Here is a 20,503-nt window from a genome sequence, read left to right on the forward strand (position 1 = left end):
GCACTGCACAGCACTGCACAGCACTGCACTGCACTGCACAGCACAGCACTGCACTGCACAGCACAGCACTGCACAGCACAGCACAGCACAGCACAGCACTGCACAGCACAGCACAGCACAGCACAGCACAGCACTGCTCTGCTCTGCACTGCACTGCACAGCACAGCACAGCACAGAACTGCACTGCACTACACTGCACAGCACAGCACTGCACTGCACTGCACTGCACTGCACTGCACAGCACAGCACAGCACAGCACAGCACTGCACTGCACAGCACAGCACAGCACAGCACAGCACAGCACTGCTCTGCTCTGCTCTGCACTGCACAGCACAGCACAGCACAGCACTGCTCTGCTCTGCTCTGCACTGCACAGCACAGCACAGCACAGCACAGCACAGCACAGCACAGCACTGCACAGCACAGCACAGCACAGCACAGCACAGCACAGCACTGCTCTGCTCTGCTCTGCACAGCACTGCACTGCACTGCACAGCACAGCACAGCACAGCACAGCACAGCACAGCACAGCACTGCTCTGCTCTGCACTGCACAGCACAGCACAGCACAGCACAGCACAGCACAGCACTGCTCTGCTCTGCTCTGCACTGCACAGCACAGCACAGCACAGCACAGCACAGCACAGCACTGCTCTGCTCTGCACTGCACTGCACAGCACAGCACAGCACAGCACTGTACAGCACTGCCTAGATGTAACTTAACTTCCAAACAACCTTAAAGCCAGCTAAATGAAAAGTTAAACTTGCACTGTACTATGTTGTTTGCTGGGTCATTAATAACTTATGATTTATTTTGTCCACATCTCCATCATTTAAGTACACACATGCACTACTAATAGAGCAAATATTATATTGTATGAATTATTTTATCCATACATTTGTAGATGCACCTCTGTCATTTTTATAAGCACATGTACTCCTAAAAGAGCAAATACAATTACACGTATACATTGTAGTTCTACAAATAGTGAGCTGAGGATAATGACTGGTAGTATATGTACAATTTATGTGTGCCCAAAGGGCTACAGCTAATTTCAATACATCTACCTCACATCAACAATACAACTGTATCAGGAATTGAAATAGAATATTTTTTTTCCCTGCATGCACAGTGTGCATGTTGAATTTGAAATTTACCTGCACTAACTTGTTGTGAAAGTTTAAATAAAATTTATGGGTTCTCGATTGATGCGAAAGAATTTGCTTTTTATTTAGTTGTCTCACAATGTTGGTTGAACTTAATTTAGGCTTAGTGAATATAATGAAAAAAATGTTGTGTTAATTTCTACATGCACTGCGTGTACATTATATTTTGAGTTTACTTGCACTAGCTAATAATCTATGTGCATAGTGCAGTGTGCACCAGAGTATTTCGATCCCTGTGTATATATATTTTTTCTTTTATTCCCTTATTTAATGCTTGTGCAGATGTAGCTGAAGCAACATGTCATACATGTATGTATATTAACTTTTTTACCATCAGGCTTTCTCACCCTAATTTTGGAGCCAACAGACAAAATTTGAGTAAATTTTCACTCAAACAAATTTGGCTATTTTTGTTCCAATTTTCTTCAATTTATTTGTAACACAACAGGCTGCCTACGGTATATTGAAGCAAGGATACCAAAAATACCACACGCACAAGTACTTTATAGAATTTGTCTTATTTTAATTTTAGTACTATATGTATATCAATAGTGAAAGATTTATTGAAAAATGTATTATATATAACAAAGCAATTGATGAAACTATTTGTGACAATACATATATTTCTATTATTGATGAAAGACATTGACATGACAGCCAAATTGAATAATAAATTATTAATCACTTAAAATGAAAGTATGTCAACTATATAGTACAATGTTTACAGTTGTGACGTTGGTTTTGTAAGTATGTCAACACCCAAGTTTTTCAATTATTTGCTATAAGAACATATAGTAAAAGTGTTACAATACAGACAAAATAGCCACTATCCACTAACATACATACAATAATCGTTTTCTCAAATATCATGATGGTGAACCCTCTACTTTTGAATTCATTGCAAAATGAATAAATGCTGGGTATTTGCATTTTTAAGCATGCTTCTATCTTAAGCAGCTTAAGCCAAATAAATTTCTAAAATGGTTTGTAATGGATTATTTATGTTTGTGTTACCTAATATGTACATCATATTGAATAGATCACATAGCCATGCAACATATGTGATATTAGTAATATGTCAGTTGTGTTTGTGATATTGCATAAATTGCAAAAACAAACAAAAAACACATTTTTCAATAATTCATTTATGTGGTCTTCCCCTCAAAATACAAATACATGATGAATATTTAAACAATACAAAGTATGCAAAATGAATATTAATTAAAAAAAAGAATAAGTAAAAAAAAAAACGGCGTAACACGTGTATAATATTAAATGTCTTTTACAGACGTGTCCCTCTACCTCATAGACTGTATAATCAATTCATGGTTTTAATTTTATAGTTTATTTTTATATTACAAGGCGTTCGGGGTGCGGTAAAGATGATGTTTTGTTTAAACTTTCCATTGCAAAACTTAAGTGTTTTTGTTTCGCGACTTGTAGTACGTCACGAACTGGGGTATAACTTACAAGTTGCCAGGCCAACAACATCCGTTATGACGGGGCAATTAAACTAAATAGGTGTGATTAATTTTCACAATAAAGATGTCTCACCTCTTGTAATTGATCTTGTATCCCGCTATTCGTCGCCTGGTCCAGTAAAAGGTACATAGACACAATTGCCACGAAAAAGACTGACGAAGTCAACAGTGCGTAGTAGCGTCTCATGGCTTTCATTGGGAGTACAGTTCCGGGTTTTCGTTCTCAACGACACAAGTCAGTAAGATTGGCAGTTATTTCTTTCACCGAATCACACAGACCTCAAGATGAGCGTCACCTTCGGTAAGACATGAGCTGTCGAAAACGACCCCTAACACAAATGTGCAAAGCGGAGGTCAAATTATCCATATATAGATTGCTACAACAGCGGAATATGAGGGCGAAATTCTCCAGACGACAAGAAATGTTTGCGTTGAAAACGTCATCAGAAATTACTAAACAACTATTGCGACGTCATGCGTTTTGTGTATTCTTGCGCGAATGTATTTTTTAAACGTTTTGCTTTGTTTTAACCAATTAGTGTTATCATTGCACGAATATTTGTTCTTATAGACAAATACTTAAAGATATAAAAACGTTCGTACCGAGGAAAAAAATATATTATTTTCATTTTAGGTCAAAGGTTGACTCACCCGAAACTGACTCTACGGAGTGGTTCCATAATGCCGCATCGACTTTTCCATCGAGCTGACAAACAGGAAAAAGTTAACTTTTCTGTACTTCAGCAATGCATAAACGTGTGACCATAAATATTGTATGTCAGATAAGCTCCACACTTGTCTTCAGTTCATGTTCGTTCTTTTCAGATACCTACGGGCAATCGCGAAACGGGGTAACCAAGGGGCATGCGCAGATCGGACTTCACTCACGAGTGATCGGAGTTCATCGGAAGGTGGTTCATCGGCCGCCTGTGGATATAAACAGTTGATTTTTAAAGTACTGTGTCGTTCGTCGATGTGATATGGGAATATAAGAACCGTAAATATGGATCTGTTCCTGAAGGAATCGAAAAACCAGTTGGTAAGTGCGTGAAATATGCAAAATGTGCGCTCATTATTGCTGCGTCCGATAGCGGTCAGCTGATGCCTGTTCAAAACGAAAACATTCCTTGACAACAACACACGACGATGTCCACGCATGCATGGTTTCACTAGGAGCGGTTTTCGTCATGGTAGCTATTTTTATTCGCTATGGCACCGTTAATCAGTCACCGAATAAAATGCAACAACGAGCGAGGTGTGATTCTGTTAAGTAGTGCTGTTTTACTCCGCTGTCGGTGAAACGCCCCCCTATACAAAAATATAAATATGATTTTATAAGCCTCGGTTGAAAATATCAAATATGTTCGTGACGTCATTTCTAAAAATATTAACGCTCATGTTCTCTTGAAAGGTCAAAATAAGTAAAAGTGCATGGTAATATAAGAACTAATAGTGTAATGTATTTATAAGAAGGTTGTAGCTGCATCAGTCAGCTAGTATAGGTTGTGATGTTTTGTCATCTGCGTGCTTCCTTGTTTAGATACTGTAGAATACTTTATTTTCGCTTGAAATCTATTTTCGCCGAAGGAATGATTCCGTGAAAATAAAATCAAGCCCATATACCTTTTTTCCTATATTTTAAATTAAACTTGTCAGAAATCAGTGAAAATAAATTCCATACAAAACATCCAAAAATTCTTTTCAACGAAAATTAATTCCAGCTAAAATAAAGTATTTTACAGTATTCAAAAATTAAATAAAATGATTAAAAGATATTCCCCAGACACCAGGAATCAAAATTTAAGCCAAATACAGTAAAAAAAATTCTTCATTTCCAGTAACCTTGCTTTATCCATTTCAGAGGAAAAAAGTCAAAAAGTTAATTTTATATGCAAATGAGCTCAAACATATAATTTTTATGCAAATTAGCTGTAGTCATTCCACAGATATTCTATTTTTTTTATTTCATGTACTTTCTTCTATGCAGTGAAAGAATATAACTTAGTTGTATTAATTAAGAAAATATATTCTGAAAAATAACTCAGATGTAATTTTTCACAAATGTAGTTAAACCATGATTATGTTCTCACAAAAATCCACCACACATTAAAAAAAAAAAATTTAAATAAAATGAAAGTCCCTACCCAGTATTTTTCTTAGACTGTTACTATGTAGTGAAAGAATAGAACTTCATTGTATTAAGAAAATATATTCTGAAAAATAAATTAGATGTCATTTTTCACATCTGTAGTTAAACCATGATTATGTTCTCACAAAAATCTACAAAACATTAACAAAAAATAAATAAAATAAGATGATAATCCCTACTACCTACCCAGTATTTTTCTGTTACTAGAAACACATAATTTGTTTTATTTTGGCTTTATGAAAAACATTCCCGAATATCACTGCCTTAGGTAGTTCAGGGTTTCAATCTCTGAGTAAGAAGATAAGGTTATTTCAAGAATGAAGTGCTGTGTATAAACACTGTTACATCCATTGTTTTTGAGTTAGTGTTCCTGCTGTAGTGACTTTGTGATACATATATTTTCTGATATCCTCGTAGTAACCGCACTCGGATCCAGTCTGAGTAAGTGTGCTATTGAACTCTCTCTGTGTCCTGCAAGGTTCAATTTAACATTGTCAGGACTTTGTTTTATTTATTTATTTATTTATTTATTTATTTATTTATTTATTTATTTATTTATTTATTTATTTATTTATTTATTTATTTATTTGTTTATTTGTTTGTTTGTTTGTTTGTTTGTTTGTTTGTTTGTTTGTTTTAACACTTTTGAATCAGGGGCTTACTATTTAAATTAAAAAGGAGCTGCATAAATTGCTAATCAAATTTTGCATTACATAAAATCCACAAAAAATAAATGTTACTTTATTTGCTTCATTAGCTGTATCTCCAAACAATGTTTTAGGTTAGTTTAAAAACAATTGTCTGGACTCCATGGCACTGATTAAGATTTGTCATTGGTAGTACAAATCATATTATCTTAGGACTGTATACTGTCTCTGGTTGTTTTTTCCTTCACTCAGAGTCAGTAAGACACTTTTTATCTCACCAATTAGCTCAACTCTTGGCATTGCAAAACAGGAATTATTATACTAGTGGTCAAACGATTGATTTTGTTCACTATTATTTACTGTAGAATTATTTAGATTCACACATGATGAGATGTGAAAAAATATGTTGTCGTACAGATTTTGTTACAATCTACCATAATATGTAAAATACCCACAAATTTAGTCAATCATCCACGTGAATTATCTTAAAATTAACCTCTTGTTTTTAATAATTATAATATGTAATATGGTTAGTTTTGATGTTCCTGATTGAGTTTGATGTTTCTAATTAGTTTTAGACAAATCCGGGACTAGGCTGAAATTTATAAAAATGTCTTAGGGACAACATCAAAAGATCAATGTCGGATAAAAAACTTATTTGCTTTAGTTTGAGGAAAGGGGTTGGCCTCAAAAAGTTTCCATCCTACAAAAACGATTTTATTTTTTAATGAAGTCAAAAAAATCTTGGAGTATTTGTAGTTTGTTTGTTTTTTCTATCCAATCATGGACAAACACAACAGAAAATAATTAAAAAAAAACATCCAAGACGAGAAAATGGTTTGGTTGGAGTGTAAATATGTGCTTCAAATTTTATGCCATACTACTGTTCGATTATCAAATAATATGTACTTGATGGTGAATGCAGTCTGACGCAATCATCAATACTTATCAATTAAGTTTCAGTGGGGAGGGGAGGGGGGGTGGAAAAAAACTAAAGGAATTAAGTTTCTTATCCTACATTGAACTTTTGATGTTGTCCCTTAGCTTGTCAGAATATATTTGGAATAGTGAAGGGCACCAAGGAAAGCTCAATAGGCATCAAGGCAATATATAATTTTTTTGTTCATTATGTATTCCAAATTATGTGTGAAATTAGATAAAAAAAACAGGACAAAGTGTTGTAATGGCGTCCAATCATCTTGTGTGATTCGTCAAAGTATTTTAGGGTATCTCTATGCTTAATTAATAATGTGCAATATGCATTTGATGATGTTCAATTTTGATTGAGTTAGGGGATCTCAAAGTCAAAATCTTTCAAATTCGTTTGATTAAATTTTTGTGTAAGACATTAGGGTCACGCCTTTCACAGAATATGCAGGATCTCACAGTGAATTGAAAAACACTTTTTTTTTTTTGATGCCTCAGTGAAGTTCGGTATTTCATTCATTGTTTCTTATCAAGCGTTGCAGACTTCCATCCTTGGATGACATTACGGGTATTTTGTCATATCATATTTATAACATTCTTCCCATGGTTGATATGAACAGAGGTCATCTTTAAACACAGCAGGCAGAGTACTACTAACCGTTTTAGTTTTACGTCAGACATATTTCTGCAAATCACATTAGGGAAGGTCTCAACATTTCACTGAGGTCACGATAGACATATACTCCATACGGAGGTCAAATTGGCAGTTGTCCGGTTATACCAGAAGAAACTTTTAGCCTTTTCACAGCCAGTTCCCACTTTTCATCACACATTCACAAAGTACTCCTGTATATAGTGTGCAATTTCCTTCAGAAGACTGGGACAAAAATTGCAGAATGTTTTGATTAAAGCTGAAAATTAACTCAAATTTTGTCTGTTGGCTCCATAAAAGGGTTCATTTCCAAAAAATATTGAAAAGTATAAGAAAAAAGTGTAAATTTGGGCGAGAAAGTCTGAGGGTAAAAAATTTAAAAGCCTTCACAAAGTCATGAACAAAATTATAGAGGCAGTTGTTTCAAAATTAGCTTAGGACATTTTGGGAAAATACCAGCAGGTTGCTAATGTCTGGGTGGGTACCATCTAAATCACTAAGAGGTGTGGCTTGTCAAATACAGTGTGCTAATTAAATCATCTACTAAGGTGCCAAAAATGTATAATAAATACAGAAAGCCTGCAAATAGAATAGAATAGAATAGAATAGAATAGAATAGAATAGAATAGAATAGAATAGAATAGAATAGAATAGAATAGAATATATTTAGATAACTAAAGATTTCTAGATCTCTGTGATTGCAAACTTCATATAATGACGTCTACAATATCTATATTGACATCTACAATTGTCTACAATGATGTCTATAATGACATCTACAATTGTCTACAATGATGTATATATTGATATCTACAATTGTCTACAATGACATCTACAATTGTCTACAATGATGTATATAATGACATCTACAATTGTCTACAATGATGTATATATTGACATCTACAGTTGTCTACAATGATGTCTATCTCGACATCTACAATCATGTATTTATTGACATCTACAATTGTCTACAATGATGTCTATAATGACATCTACAATTGTCTACAATGTCTATCTAGACATATACAATTGTCTACAATGATGTCTATATTGACATCTACAATTGTCTACAATGATGTCTATCTAGACATCTACAATTGCCTACAATGATGTCTATAATGACATCTACAATTGTCTACAATGATGTCTATATTGTCATCTACAATTGTCTACAATGATGTCTATATTGACATCTACAATTGTCTACAATTGTCTACCTAGACATCTACAATTGTCTACAATGTCTATAGTGACTACAATTATGTATTTATTGACACCTACAATGTTGTCTATCATTGACTAAAACACATTAATATTTCAAAAAAATTCTTTGTTTTTTTTAAAGCTCAGCCATCACCAAAAATAATCTTTTGTTTATTTTCCATTTATTATGGATGAATTAAAGCGCATTTTACTAGTTGCTTCTTTTGACATGTGGTACAATAATTATCTTGTCTAGACAAGCTGATTTGTATGTACAACAGGCTAATGGTATTCAGTGAACATGACAAATGTTCTAAGTATGTCATTGCATTTGTAAAACCTTGTTACTTGCATTAATATACATTCTGTTGTCAACTTATTTTGTGGTATTGTATGATGTACCCATCGTTATTAGCTCTGTGTTATCACTGACATTACTACATTGTATATGTACGTTCAGAATGCCAGCAATTTGCATAATACACATGTACATGTACAAGAACTGATCACATTCCAACAATAAACCTGAAATTACAATAATTGTAAAATCATACTTCAAGAATGTTCATGGTTATTATTAAAAATAGCAATCAGATCAGTAGTATGCTGAAATTACTATCACGCTGGAGCTACCGGGGTTCAACTGGTGTAGTGTTTAGATAGATGATGACCCAGTTACTCAGTCTATATGTATTGTCATGGAATTATTTAATTACACAGACATTAATAAAGTTTTGTGTATACATGTATTCATGAAACATCACCCACCCTGGGAACCTACATTTGACGGGAACACTGCAATCCATATATGGAAATAGTACGCATATAACTTCTCTTGGTCTATTATGTGCTGGCTTTAAAGTCGCATGATCGAATTATAATGTCATTATGTTATCCCTCAGTCTTTTTTTTTTAGTTAGCGTGTCTTGTTTTTCGGAGCGGTACGATGAAGAATACAGTTCTTTTGTATTTTGTTCCCAAATGGTGTGTGTGTTGTCATTGATTTTGTCCCCGTTTACCATTCCTCAAGGGATGGGGTGTACTGGATGGTTGTGTTTCATCCTAACATAGTTTTTGATAACGTTAATCCAGTATTATCTGTGAGAATAGACCCCATCGACCATCGATATGCGGTAACGCCGTCAGTCTGTTACAGGGTGATATAAATTGTGAGAGATACTCCCCAAAATACTCATTTCCCGACTAAGGTTTAAACCAAGGGCAAAAGCATTGTTATTTCTTTAATTGTATTTGTTCTCTTGGCGATAGCTACGTGAATTTGAACCAAAATGTAATCGGCATGACTCAAAATACAATAGTGACAGCCACTGAAACGTTATTGAAGGCAAATGAGCACGTCAATCAAAAAAGACTGTTTCGAGTCGTGGCGTAAAATGGAGGAATATACCATTGTTGACTCTTGAAGGGAATGGCAATCAGTCGATTTGAGGTGACAAATATTTCTCTGTATATTGGTAGTATTGGGTCTTCACTAATCCTTAACCAATCACCAAAAAATTACTTACATTCAGATTTTTCAACAACAAATTTACTATAAACTGATTTTCCACTGCTAGCAATTTTCATGACTCTCAAAACTTCAAGATTTTAAGTAATTTGTGAAGACAAAATTTCCCGAAAGTTACTAACTCACCAAATTTAGAAAAACTCATCTCCTGCCAGTATGCCAGACAAATTTGGTTTTTCAGTTTATCACTTTCATCACCATGGAAACTTGACATGAATTAGTTTGATGAAATGGTCCTCAAATCAATCCAAGAAATTACAAAAAGTAAACATTCAAAAATCTTTGCCTCATACAATTCATTCACGGTTGAACTTCAATGATATCATGTTCAAAAACAAATTTGAGTTTTCTAGGTGTGTTCTCTTGTTGCTACATTACTGATTGGACAGACACATTGGGGACTTTAGCACAATATCAATTTTGAATTGCAGAGATTTTTGTCAGTTTGCCCCACGCAAACTTTTAATATGTTAAAATTCTAAGTTAAAATGGAGCATTCTATGGCTTCCTTGGGGCCAAAATTACTACCAGACAGGTCACAGTTGAAGACTGCGGCCACTTGTGATCCCTGGTCATTCAAAATGTTATGGTTGCCAGAGGATCTGCTACCAAGGGTAAGGGGACGCATGGCCATGTTATGAGGGCGCTGCGCCCCTGTTTCCTTGTTTAAAAAAATTCCTGGGTTATCAGAACATGATTTGTTTCTTTTTTCCTAATTCATAAAAATAAAAGGCACACAACAAATGGTTGAAGTGGTATTCACATTGTGAAGCAATTTGTGGTATTTAATAATTCAATGACCATCTGATGTCAATAAATAGAGTAGACAACCTGCTGTTGTATTATTAATCAAATATTGGATCAACCATTATAGCATAGGGAGACCAGCTATGACAAAGATGGGATATGATGTCATCAAATATACTGTGATGACATGCTGTCTTTTGTATTAAGATAGAAGCCTACTCATGATTTCAAATACCCAGAATTTATTCATTTTTTTAATAAATTGTACTTCTGGCAATATAAGAATATTGACTTAAAATAAGTTGGGGGTCACCAGGTTAATTTTTGAGCAAATCATGGTTGTATTTTAGTAGATAGCGGCCATTTTGGTAGTATTATAGTGCTTTCACCATAGGGTCCTATGGCAGAGATATTATGCCATATCTCAAATTGTAGGCTGGTGACATAGGCTGAAAAAATAATATATTGCTATCGATGGGGTACTTCTTGCTTTCCTGATTTTTTTCAAAAATCGGGATTTTAAAAAGTGTTGGAAAATGCAATTTTTGTTTAACATTGCGCTCTATGGAATTGTTCTAAAAATAGCTATTTTTGAAATGTATTATGTCATGTTTCTTGAAATACGTCACTGTAACACGCAAAAGAATGCTATTTCATTGTACCATGAGACAATAGCTTCATGATTGTACATAATAAATCAATGAAGATTGTCATGCAATTTATCACCAACTTTATCAAAAATTATGAATAGGCTTCTACCTTGACCTATTGAGCACCTTAGTCAACTTTTGCCAAAATTTTAAACCCACATAATTTATTTATAATTTTAACAAAATTTTGATCAGGACATGTAATAAATATAAAATTATGTCTATTTGGTCCAAAATTATCAATAAAATTATAGAAAAATACATAAAAACTAGCAAATTATCGCATCAAAATGTTGTCAGAAATAATGATGGCGCTCAAATCATTAATCAAAGGGAAGATGATTACTGTAGATTACTCTGACAATTTAGATACTGTAGAATACTTTATTTTAGATGGAATTAATTTTCGCTGAATAGACTTTTTGGGTGTTTTGTATGGAATTTATTTTCACTAAAACATAGGAAAAATGTATATTCGCTGGATTTTATTTTCACTAAATCATCCCTTCAGCAAAAATAGCAAACATTAATTCAAAGTGAAAATAAAGTATTCTACAGTATGTGATAGTTTTTAAAAGCAAACTCCATGTATCTTTGAGCCAGCTTAACCTTTAATCATCCCTTCAGCAAAAATAGCAAACATTAATTCCAAGCGAAAATGAAGTATTCTACAGTATGTGATAGTTTTTAAAAGCAAACTCCATGTATCTTCGAGGCAGCTTAACCTTTGCACCACCAGCTCCCACTTTTCATCAGAATTTTAAAAAAATAGTCCTGTTTATAGTCTGCACTTCCTTTCAGAAGATTGGGACTAAAATATAAAAAGTTTTTGAGTCAAAACTGAAAATTGACTCAAATTGTTTTTTGTTGGCTCAAAAGTCTGGTGGTGAAAAAGTTATACCTAGCAAAATGGCATGTTACACTCGGACTGTAAAAATCGTCATAGTAACTAATTATTCATTGTTTATTAAACGTGATGAAAAATAAGGCTTCTTTCGCAATGTTTCAATTTTTCTTTGTTTTTTTAAAAAAATCAGTTTTGTAGTGCATACATAAGTTTGAATTCTCAAACTCTGATCACGTTTTTATTTTTTTGTCCGGTTACCATGGTAACAGAATTAAACATGCTGTGTAATGGGGTTGATATAATACCTGTTAATAGTTATGTGACATAAATGATTGAGGTCACTGAGCGTATACATGTAGTGCTGACTGCCAGACAACCCTTTTGTGATACTATTATTATTATTATTCAAGTGTTAGTTAATCCAGAATCTAGGGTGTTCCACTCATTATACATCACTAATGCCTAGAATCTTTGCTTTGGATAATTCAGAATCTAGGGTGTTCCACTCTCTGTACACCACTAATGCCTAGAATCTTTGCTCCAGAATCTAGGGTGTTCCACTCACTATACATCACTAATGCCTAGAATCTTTGCTTTGGATAATTCAGAATCTAGGGTGTTCCACTCTCTGTACACCACTAATGCCTAGAATCTTTGCTCCAGAATCTAGGGTGTTCCACTCACTATACATCACTAACGCCTAGAATTTTTACTTTGAATAATCCTGAACCTACACTAATGCCTAGAATCTTTGCTCCAGATAATCCAGAATCTAGGGTGTTCCACTCACTATACATCACTAATGCCTAGAATCTTTGCTTTGAATAATCCTGAATCTACACTAATGCCTAGAATCTTTGCTTCAGATAATCCAGAATCTAGGGTGTTCCACTCACTATACATACATGTAACTAATGCCTAGAATTTTTGCTTTGAATAATCCTGAATCTACACTAATGCCTAGAATCTTTGCTCCAGATAATCCAGAATCTAGGGTGTTCCACTCACTATACATCACTAATGCCTAGAATCTTTGCTTTGAATAATCCTGAATCTACACTAATGCCTAGAATCTTTGCTTCAGATAATCCAGAATCTAGGGTGTTCCACTCACTATACATAACTAATGCCTAGAATTTTTGCTTTGAATAATCCTGAATCTACACTAATGCCTAGAATCTTTGCTTCAGATAATCCAGAATCTAGGGTGTTCCATTCACTATACATCACTAATGCCTAGAATTTTTGCTTTGAATAATCCTGAACCTACACTAATGCCTAGAATCTTTGCTTCAGATAATCCAGAATCTAGGGGTTTTTTTCTCACGATACACCACTAATGCTTAGAATCTTTGCTGAAATCCTATTTTTTTCTATTTTTCAGAATAACTTGAATCAGTATGCAAAAGTTCATGTTGTCATTGGTAATGAGTCATGTGACTTAGATTCCACCATCTCAGCTATTGTATACGCATGGTTTTTATCACAGGTAAGTACTGGTGGAACTGCAATCCAGGGTGATAAACCTGTTTTGTTGATTTTTTTTGATGACACAGAGTGCGTCAACCACATAAATTATGAAATTTAAAAATAAAGTTTTAGTAGTAAAACTTTACTCACACAAATTGCAAATTCTATGTAAAAATACTCCCCCACGTACATTTTTGTACCTGTGTGTGATTTTTCCAAAAGGTCGCATATTTGACCTTGGTAAAATGCATAGATCTGATTGGACACATCTGTAAAACATGCCTTCAATCATAGTTTTCCTAGCCAGGGATATATAAGGTTAGGGTATGTAAGGGTTTGATATGTGATAACAATCCTATACGAATTGAGAAAATTGGGACATGATGACAAAATCACAAAAGAAACCTATATTTCTAGTAATCCCAATGCAAATTAGTGAGTCTGTTCATCTTGAGTCGTTTTTGGTATTCTCTGCTTTTTGCAAAGTGTGTAATACCTGTTTTTTTGCAATTTTTAATGTGCGAAAAATTTCACTTCATTTCTGTTTAAATTTCCAACCACCCAGTGGGTTCTGGGACGCTGTTGGTCAGAACTACGTCTGATTAATGCACATGTAATAAGGTTGCTTGCAAACCTTTGCAAAACGCAAGAGTTCAATTCTAGTGAGATCTCCATCACATATCCCCATACATGATTACGTATTTGTGCTTGGTAAAATACATGGATTTGATTGGATGCCTCTCTTAAACATACACCCAATCAAAGTTGGCATAGCCAAGGATTTATATAAACCCTTGGCGTAACCCATACATGGCGCACTCTGACCTTTGCACTCTGACCTTTTTACCATCAGACTTTCTCACCCACATTTTTCTGCACTTTTTAACTCCGCTGTCAACTTAGTCGAGCAGAGCTTATCATATGAGTGGTAGTTCGTGTCAACTTGTTGTATATGTACCTTGGGCAGACCTCTCTCAGATTTGTTCATTTCGTTATGATATCTTCAAATCTCTATTTTTTGTGAATATTTTTGTCATTGTATGGCCGAATGAACAGACCTTGGCTGGTGAAGATTTTATTTCACCTAGTGGTTAAGTACAGACTCAATGGGAAGGCCAGTTCCACTGGCCGAGACTCATTCACTAACGAATGCGACTTTTGGGGAACCTTGGTTAAAGTCTGCAGGTGCTTGTGTTCGACCGAGCCTAGTTGACGCCAGGACAGCTCATTGAATTTGCCATTTAGGGAGATGGCTTCTGTGGCAAAAATGCACTATGTGTCAGCACTTGCAATTTGCACATACAGGAGACAATAGAGACATTTAATGTCCAGAACTGTCGCCTGGCACAAAAACATTTTTAAAAAAATAAATAAAAAAGTACAGTTACCAAGATATGATATGTACAACAGGGATTTTTTTAAACAAGGGAACAGGGGCGCAGCGCCCTCATGCCATGGCCATGCCCCCTCCTTACCCTAGGGAGCAGATCCCCTGGCAACCATAAAATTCTGATTGATCAAGGATCACATGTGGCCATAGTCTTCAACTGTGACCTGTCTGATAGTAATTTTGGCCCCAAGAAAGCCATAGAATGCTTCATTTAACTTAGAATTATCAAAAACTCCACACCCTGGTAGGGAGAACCCTATCTCCCCCACTTGGTGGTGCCGCTGAATTGCAGTGCTCCCTCTTGCAGTTTTTTTCTAGAAAAACCCCTGTACAACATGTCTGTGTTGGTTTACTGTGTGAGGCATTAATAACAGATGCTTGGCATCTAATGCAGCATTAACCTTTTTATATGTACGGCACATGCATATACTTAGTATGCAGACTATGGTGTCAATTTTGTGACTGAGTCTTTGTGGCAAATGCTTGAAGGATGATTGGCTTTTTGACAAAATATATGATGTCTGCGAACGTTATATAGAATACTGTAAATGCATTAATTGTTCACTGGGTTTTGATTTCTCTATGTTCTGCTAAATTAAATCTACATGAACATGTAAAATAACAATAGAACTCATTGTTTCCTTGACAAATTCGTGAAATTAAAACACAGTGAATACGCTCAAAATATCAAAATAGTGAAATTAAATGCCACTGAAAATAAATGATTTCACAGTACTGTAGAAGGAAAATATTCACTAAGTTTAATTTTAGCGGATATGATATTAACTTGTTATAAAATTCATGGTGAAGGAAACACTATATTCTATTGTTGACTTTGCATATTAAAGCAAGGGAGTCGTCACCTCGTCGCTTGGGACCCAATTCCCGCACATGCGCAGACGACGACCCTCTCGCTTTAACTTGTATTTATTTAATTTAGCGTGTTTTGCTATCAGCGAAATAAGTGACAATAAAACTCACCAAATAATTGAGCTATTTACAGTATTCATTTCTACAGAAATTTTATAGAATGTCGGAAATGTTTTATAGAATTTTCTATCAAAATGAATGAAAATGCCATAAACCATAAAATTGTAAAACAAAATCTTATAGTAATACATGTAGGATTTATAAATTTTATAGAATGTCGGAAATGTTTTATAGAATTTTCTGGCAAAATGAATGAAAATGCCATAAACCATAAAATTGTAAAACAAAATCTTATAGTAATACATGTAGGATTTATAAAATATAGAAATTCGATAAAACGTTCATTTCTACAGAAATTTTATAGAATGTCTGTAAATGTTTTATAGAATTTTTTAGCGAATGACTGAAAAATGCCATAAACCATAAACTTTTTAAAAAAAAATTTATAATAATATATTTAGTATTGATAAAATATAAAAATATAATAAAGCATTTGTAAGAGACGAATTAGTAACACATGTTTGAAGTCAGCTTTATGTTTTCTATGTGTATGCTGATTATGATGTCATTTCTGTGACATCATTTCTGATAAATTTACAAAGGTTATTGAGATTTTTGTCAAAAATGTTTGTTTTGTATTTTTTTGTATGCGCCTTTCAAAAAAATTGCATTCTAAAAATGTTAAGAATGCTCAATAACATAGTGTTAAAATGTTTGCTGTATTTTACATTGTTTACATTTAACTTTTGCAGAAACATTGTTTCCACCCGAATTAAGCAAAACACTTTTACCACAGTTTCCTATGGCAGAGATATTATGCAATATCTCAAAATCTAGCCCGGTGACATATTGTTAATGATGAAGTACTTTTTGTTGTTGTGAATTACTTAAAAAATCTGGGTTTTAAAAAGTGTCAAAAAATACAATTTTTCTTTAACATTGTGTTTTATGGAATTGTTTTAAAAATAGCAATTTTCAAGAAATATTAGAACACGTAAAACTTCTCAAAAACTGTAAGACACAAAATAATGCTATTTCATTGTACCATGGGACATTAGCTTCATGATTGTACATAATAAACTAATGAACATTGTCATGCAATTTATGACCAATTTTGTCAAAAATTATGACTAGGCTTCTACCTTAACTGTTTATTTTGAACCAAACAAACAGACATTGCTTCCAAATTGATCAAAATTATAACACAAATATATATATATTTTTTTATTTTTACAGACAAAAGAGAGTACTGAAGACACTGCCTATATTCCTGTTTTAAATATTCCTCGAGATGAATTCCGATTACGTACAGAGGTTACTTATTTCCTGGATTTTATCGACATCAACGACGCAAACCTCACCTTCTTCGATGAGATTAATTTACTGAATCTGAAAGATGAAAACAAACTGTCACTCACTTTAGTGGATCATAACATTTTACAACCAAAAGATGCAGTTCTTGAAAAGACGGTCACTGAGGTGATAGATCACCATAGTAACCAACGTGGTAATGGAGATGATGACTGCCATGTGACTATAGAGATGGTGGGATCTTGTGTTACCTTGGTAACAGAGAAGATTGCGAATCACAATGTGGATATGATCACAGAAGAAATAGCCATGCTACTACTAGGTGCGTTTCAATGTTTTTATCAGGGTTCCCCTTAATCAGTTATTTTTTTTTTTTTTTTTTTTTTTTTAATTTTGTGCTAGACAAAAGTTCCGGACAATGAATGTGACTGTTGTCTCTCCTGCCTTTTTTTTATGTGCAAATTGCAAGCTATAATAATATATGGGACTCCATGACATGGTAGTGCAACCATCTCCCAATCAAATGGCAACTTAGTGTCAACCAAGCCCATTCGAACACAATCATCTGCGTCCCTTAACCAAGGTTCCTCCAAAGTCGCATCCATTGGTGAATGAATATCAGCCAGTGCAATTGGCCTTTCCATTGAGTCTGTGGCACACTCACCCAAGGTAGGGGTAACTCTTGTCCATGTTCAGCCTAAGGTAGAATTATAACTGGGGTATACTGATCACAAATCTTATTCAATAATAATAAAAACCTTAAAATCAATAATATTGTTCCATATTTCAATAACTACTATGCTAACAGTGGCCGGCTTATTCACTCTTTTAGTGACACCTGTGCTTACGTAAATGACAGAGATGTGTCAATGATCAAAATAAGTCATATTTTAATGATCCAGCATACAATACATGCAACTGTTCGTTTACATGCTCTTCAATTGGATATTCTAACAGAGAAAATATATTTCATGATTTTTCTCTAACCCTTTGAGTGTCAAAGGTCAAATTACACAAATTAAAACCCACATTTTTTCATATTTTTTTCAAAATTTTGATCAAAATCTGTAGTCAATCAAAAATTGTGTTGAATTGGTTAAAAAAATAATGTAAGAAATTCACCTACGAATAGTCGTATGAATTTTGAGATAATCACAAATTCACATGCCATACACATTTCTTGAGATAATGTGTGAGTATGTGTAAGAACTGGATAATGTTTGCCTTGGGCTATGTACTGGTGTTATTAGCATATTTGCAAAGGCTGTATTACAGGTGTTTTATGTTTTTCAATAAAACAATAATCTCACTCATTCCTGTTAATGCAATAGACCATTTTCCGTCCCCGTCTTATGCGTGTAATCGAACGTAAAAACAGGACAAACAAAGGTCGTCGTAATGGCGTCAAACATCGCGTGGAATTCGACAAACGTAATAATAATAATAGACCATAATAATAATAATAATAGACCGTAATAATATAATAATAATAATAATAATAATAATAATAATAATAATAATAGACCGTTTGCATAATAGACCATTTTCCGTTCACTGCGAGAATCACGCGTTATGCGTGTAATCGAACGTAAAAACAGGACAAACAAAGGTCATAGCGTCGTAGTGGCGTCAAACATCGCAAGGGATTAGACAAATGTGAAAGTATTTTGGGAATATTTCCGCGCTTAGTAATGTGCTGTACGCATTTGATGATTGTCAATTACGATGAAGTAACGGTATTCAAAAGCAATAGTCCCCTGTCAATGATCGGCCTTTCAATGTGAGCTACAATATAAAAAATTTGAGTTCAAAATTAAACCATTTTTTGCGGCACTTGTTTGGTGTGTGTCTTTCAAGCAACATCACCTATTGAACCTTTCTTTCGTTACCATGTCTGGAAATGCGTTTGATTGGCGTGTATGCTGATTATTGTCTTCATTGAATATCCCCATACACAGATACCTGTGTTGCATAGTCTTATTTTATAAATCATTACTAAAAATGATAACTTCACCAGAAAAAATAAAAGATTATACCACCTTCTCTTCTTGAAATAGTAACAATACATCATGTACTCTTTCACCTAGGTACCATTGTCCTGGACACCGTGAACTTTGACCCAGCAGCTGGTAAAACTACAATGAAAGATGAAATGATAGCTTCATTACTTCAAGACTATTGCCCAAATATGGACAAAGATGATCTATTTGATGCATTGCAGTCAGCGAAGTGTGACATTTCAGGTCAGGATTTTGTTTTTTTCTATCAAATATTTCTTCATGAAGAAACTTTGGTAATTGATAGTCATAAATATGACATTTGTAAACAGCATCCACAAATGTGACACCTGAAGACAAAATTGACTTTTGTGGAAATATTATGACCTTATATGTACAAATGACAATGGAACATTTGTAAAAGGTGGCCACGAGTGTGACATATGACGACAAATTTATGGTTGCTTGTCTGCAAATGTAAATCTGTGGCCTTATGTATGCAATTTTATGGCTACGAATTCAGGTTTTGTAAAAAAAAGTTGCATTTTTACGTTTGTAGACAACTTGTGATGTAAAATTTATGGTAAAAAAAATCATTTACAGCTACATTAGCCTGACAAGGTCGCGTGAGTTGCGCCCTCTGCGGTTCTCGAAACCCTACACACACCTGACACCTGAGTGATGTAGATTTTCACCTCCCCCGAGGATTTTTTGTCGGTACCGATCAAATTGTAGTAACGACAGATAGTGACAGCCATCAATGAGTAACCATTCACGGCAGAGTTTATTTATTTGTTGACATAATGTGTGATAAGGTTCTGGCAAATTTCTGCCCAATGTTTATTATTTTGTGGAAAACAGTCTGTGATTATTGCTGACAATGCAAATACGGCTTTGATTACCATAACCACCAAAATGAATATTCATCGAACTCATTGCAAGAAGGCGTGAATTGCAAATTCACAGTATTGATCTTGTCACCTTGAGGTACATTATTCTGTCAGGCGTTAGTGAGGTCTGATGCCGTTCGTCTGGTGAGAGCCTACTCACGCCTACATGTTGGGCTACAGCTACATGTACTTTTTGTTTAATATTTGTATTGTAGAGACCACAAATGTGACACTAAAATTGACATTTGTCAAATTAACAATCACAACATTTGTGGACAGGTGGCTACAAGATACCGTAGGCATTTATTAAACCAAGTGCTGTCATCAATTCATGTAAACAATTTCAGTATCCCTGTCGAAGTGAATACCGTATTTGTCTTCAATTAGGCGCCACTTTGTTACACTTTCATGTCATGGTGGCGCTTATTTGTGGTTAAATTTGAGCAACTTTGTTTCAAATGGCGCTTATTTCAAGCACTTCAAGTTCTAGTACCGGTAACTGTGTTACAAGCCATTGT

At 34.4% G+C, this 20,503-nt stretch overlaps 2 protein-coding genes across 2 annotated transcripts in view; one reads left to right on the top strand and one right to left on the bottom strand.

Annotated features, from left to right (window-relative positions):
* Positions 1-3,069, bottom strand: part of LOC102802038 (alpha-mannosidase 2-like) — a 60,942-nt gene extending 57,873 nt beyond the window's left edge. Inside the window, exon 1 of the mRNA XM_085494603.1 lies at positions 2,721-3,069. Within this exon, the coding sequence (XP_085350729.1) occupies positions 2,721-2,843 (123 nt within the window). The 5' untranslated portion in view covers positions 2,844-3,069. The remainder of the gene's footprint in view (positions 1-2,720) is intronic.
* Positions 3,070-3,536: 467 nt separating this feature from the next.
* Positions 3,537-20,503, top strand: part of LOC100366584 (uncharacterized) — a 65,553-nt gene continuing 48,586 nt past the window's right edge. The window contains exons 1-4 of the mRNA XM_085494500.1: positions 3,537-3,686; positions 13,382-13,486; positions 17,024-17,420; positions 19,186-19,341. Of these exons, the coding sequence (XP_085350626.1) occupies positions 3,651-3,686; positions 13,382-13,486; positions 17,024-17,420; positions 19,186-19,341 (694 nt within the window). The 5' untranslated portion in view covers positions 3,537-3,650. The remainder of the gene's footprint in view (positions 3,687-13,381; positions 13,487-17,023; positions 17,421-19,185; positions 19,342-20,503) is intronic.

Source organism: Saccoglossus kowalevskii, chromosome 20, assembly GCF_978046115.1.
Source record: "Saccoglossus kowalevskii chromosome 20, keSacKowa6.1, whole genome shotgun sequence".
NCBI classification, from domain to species: domain Eukaryota; kingdom Metazoa; phylum Hemichordata; class Enteropneusta; family Harrimaniidae; genus Saccoglossus; species Saccoglossus kowalevskii.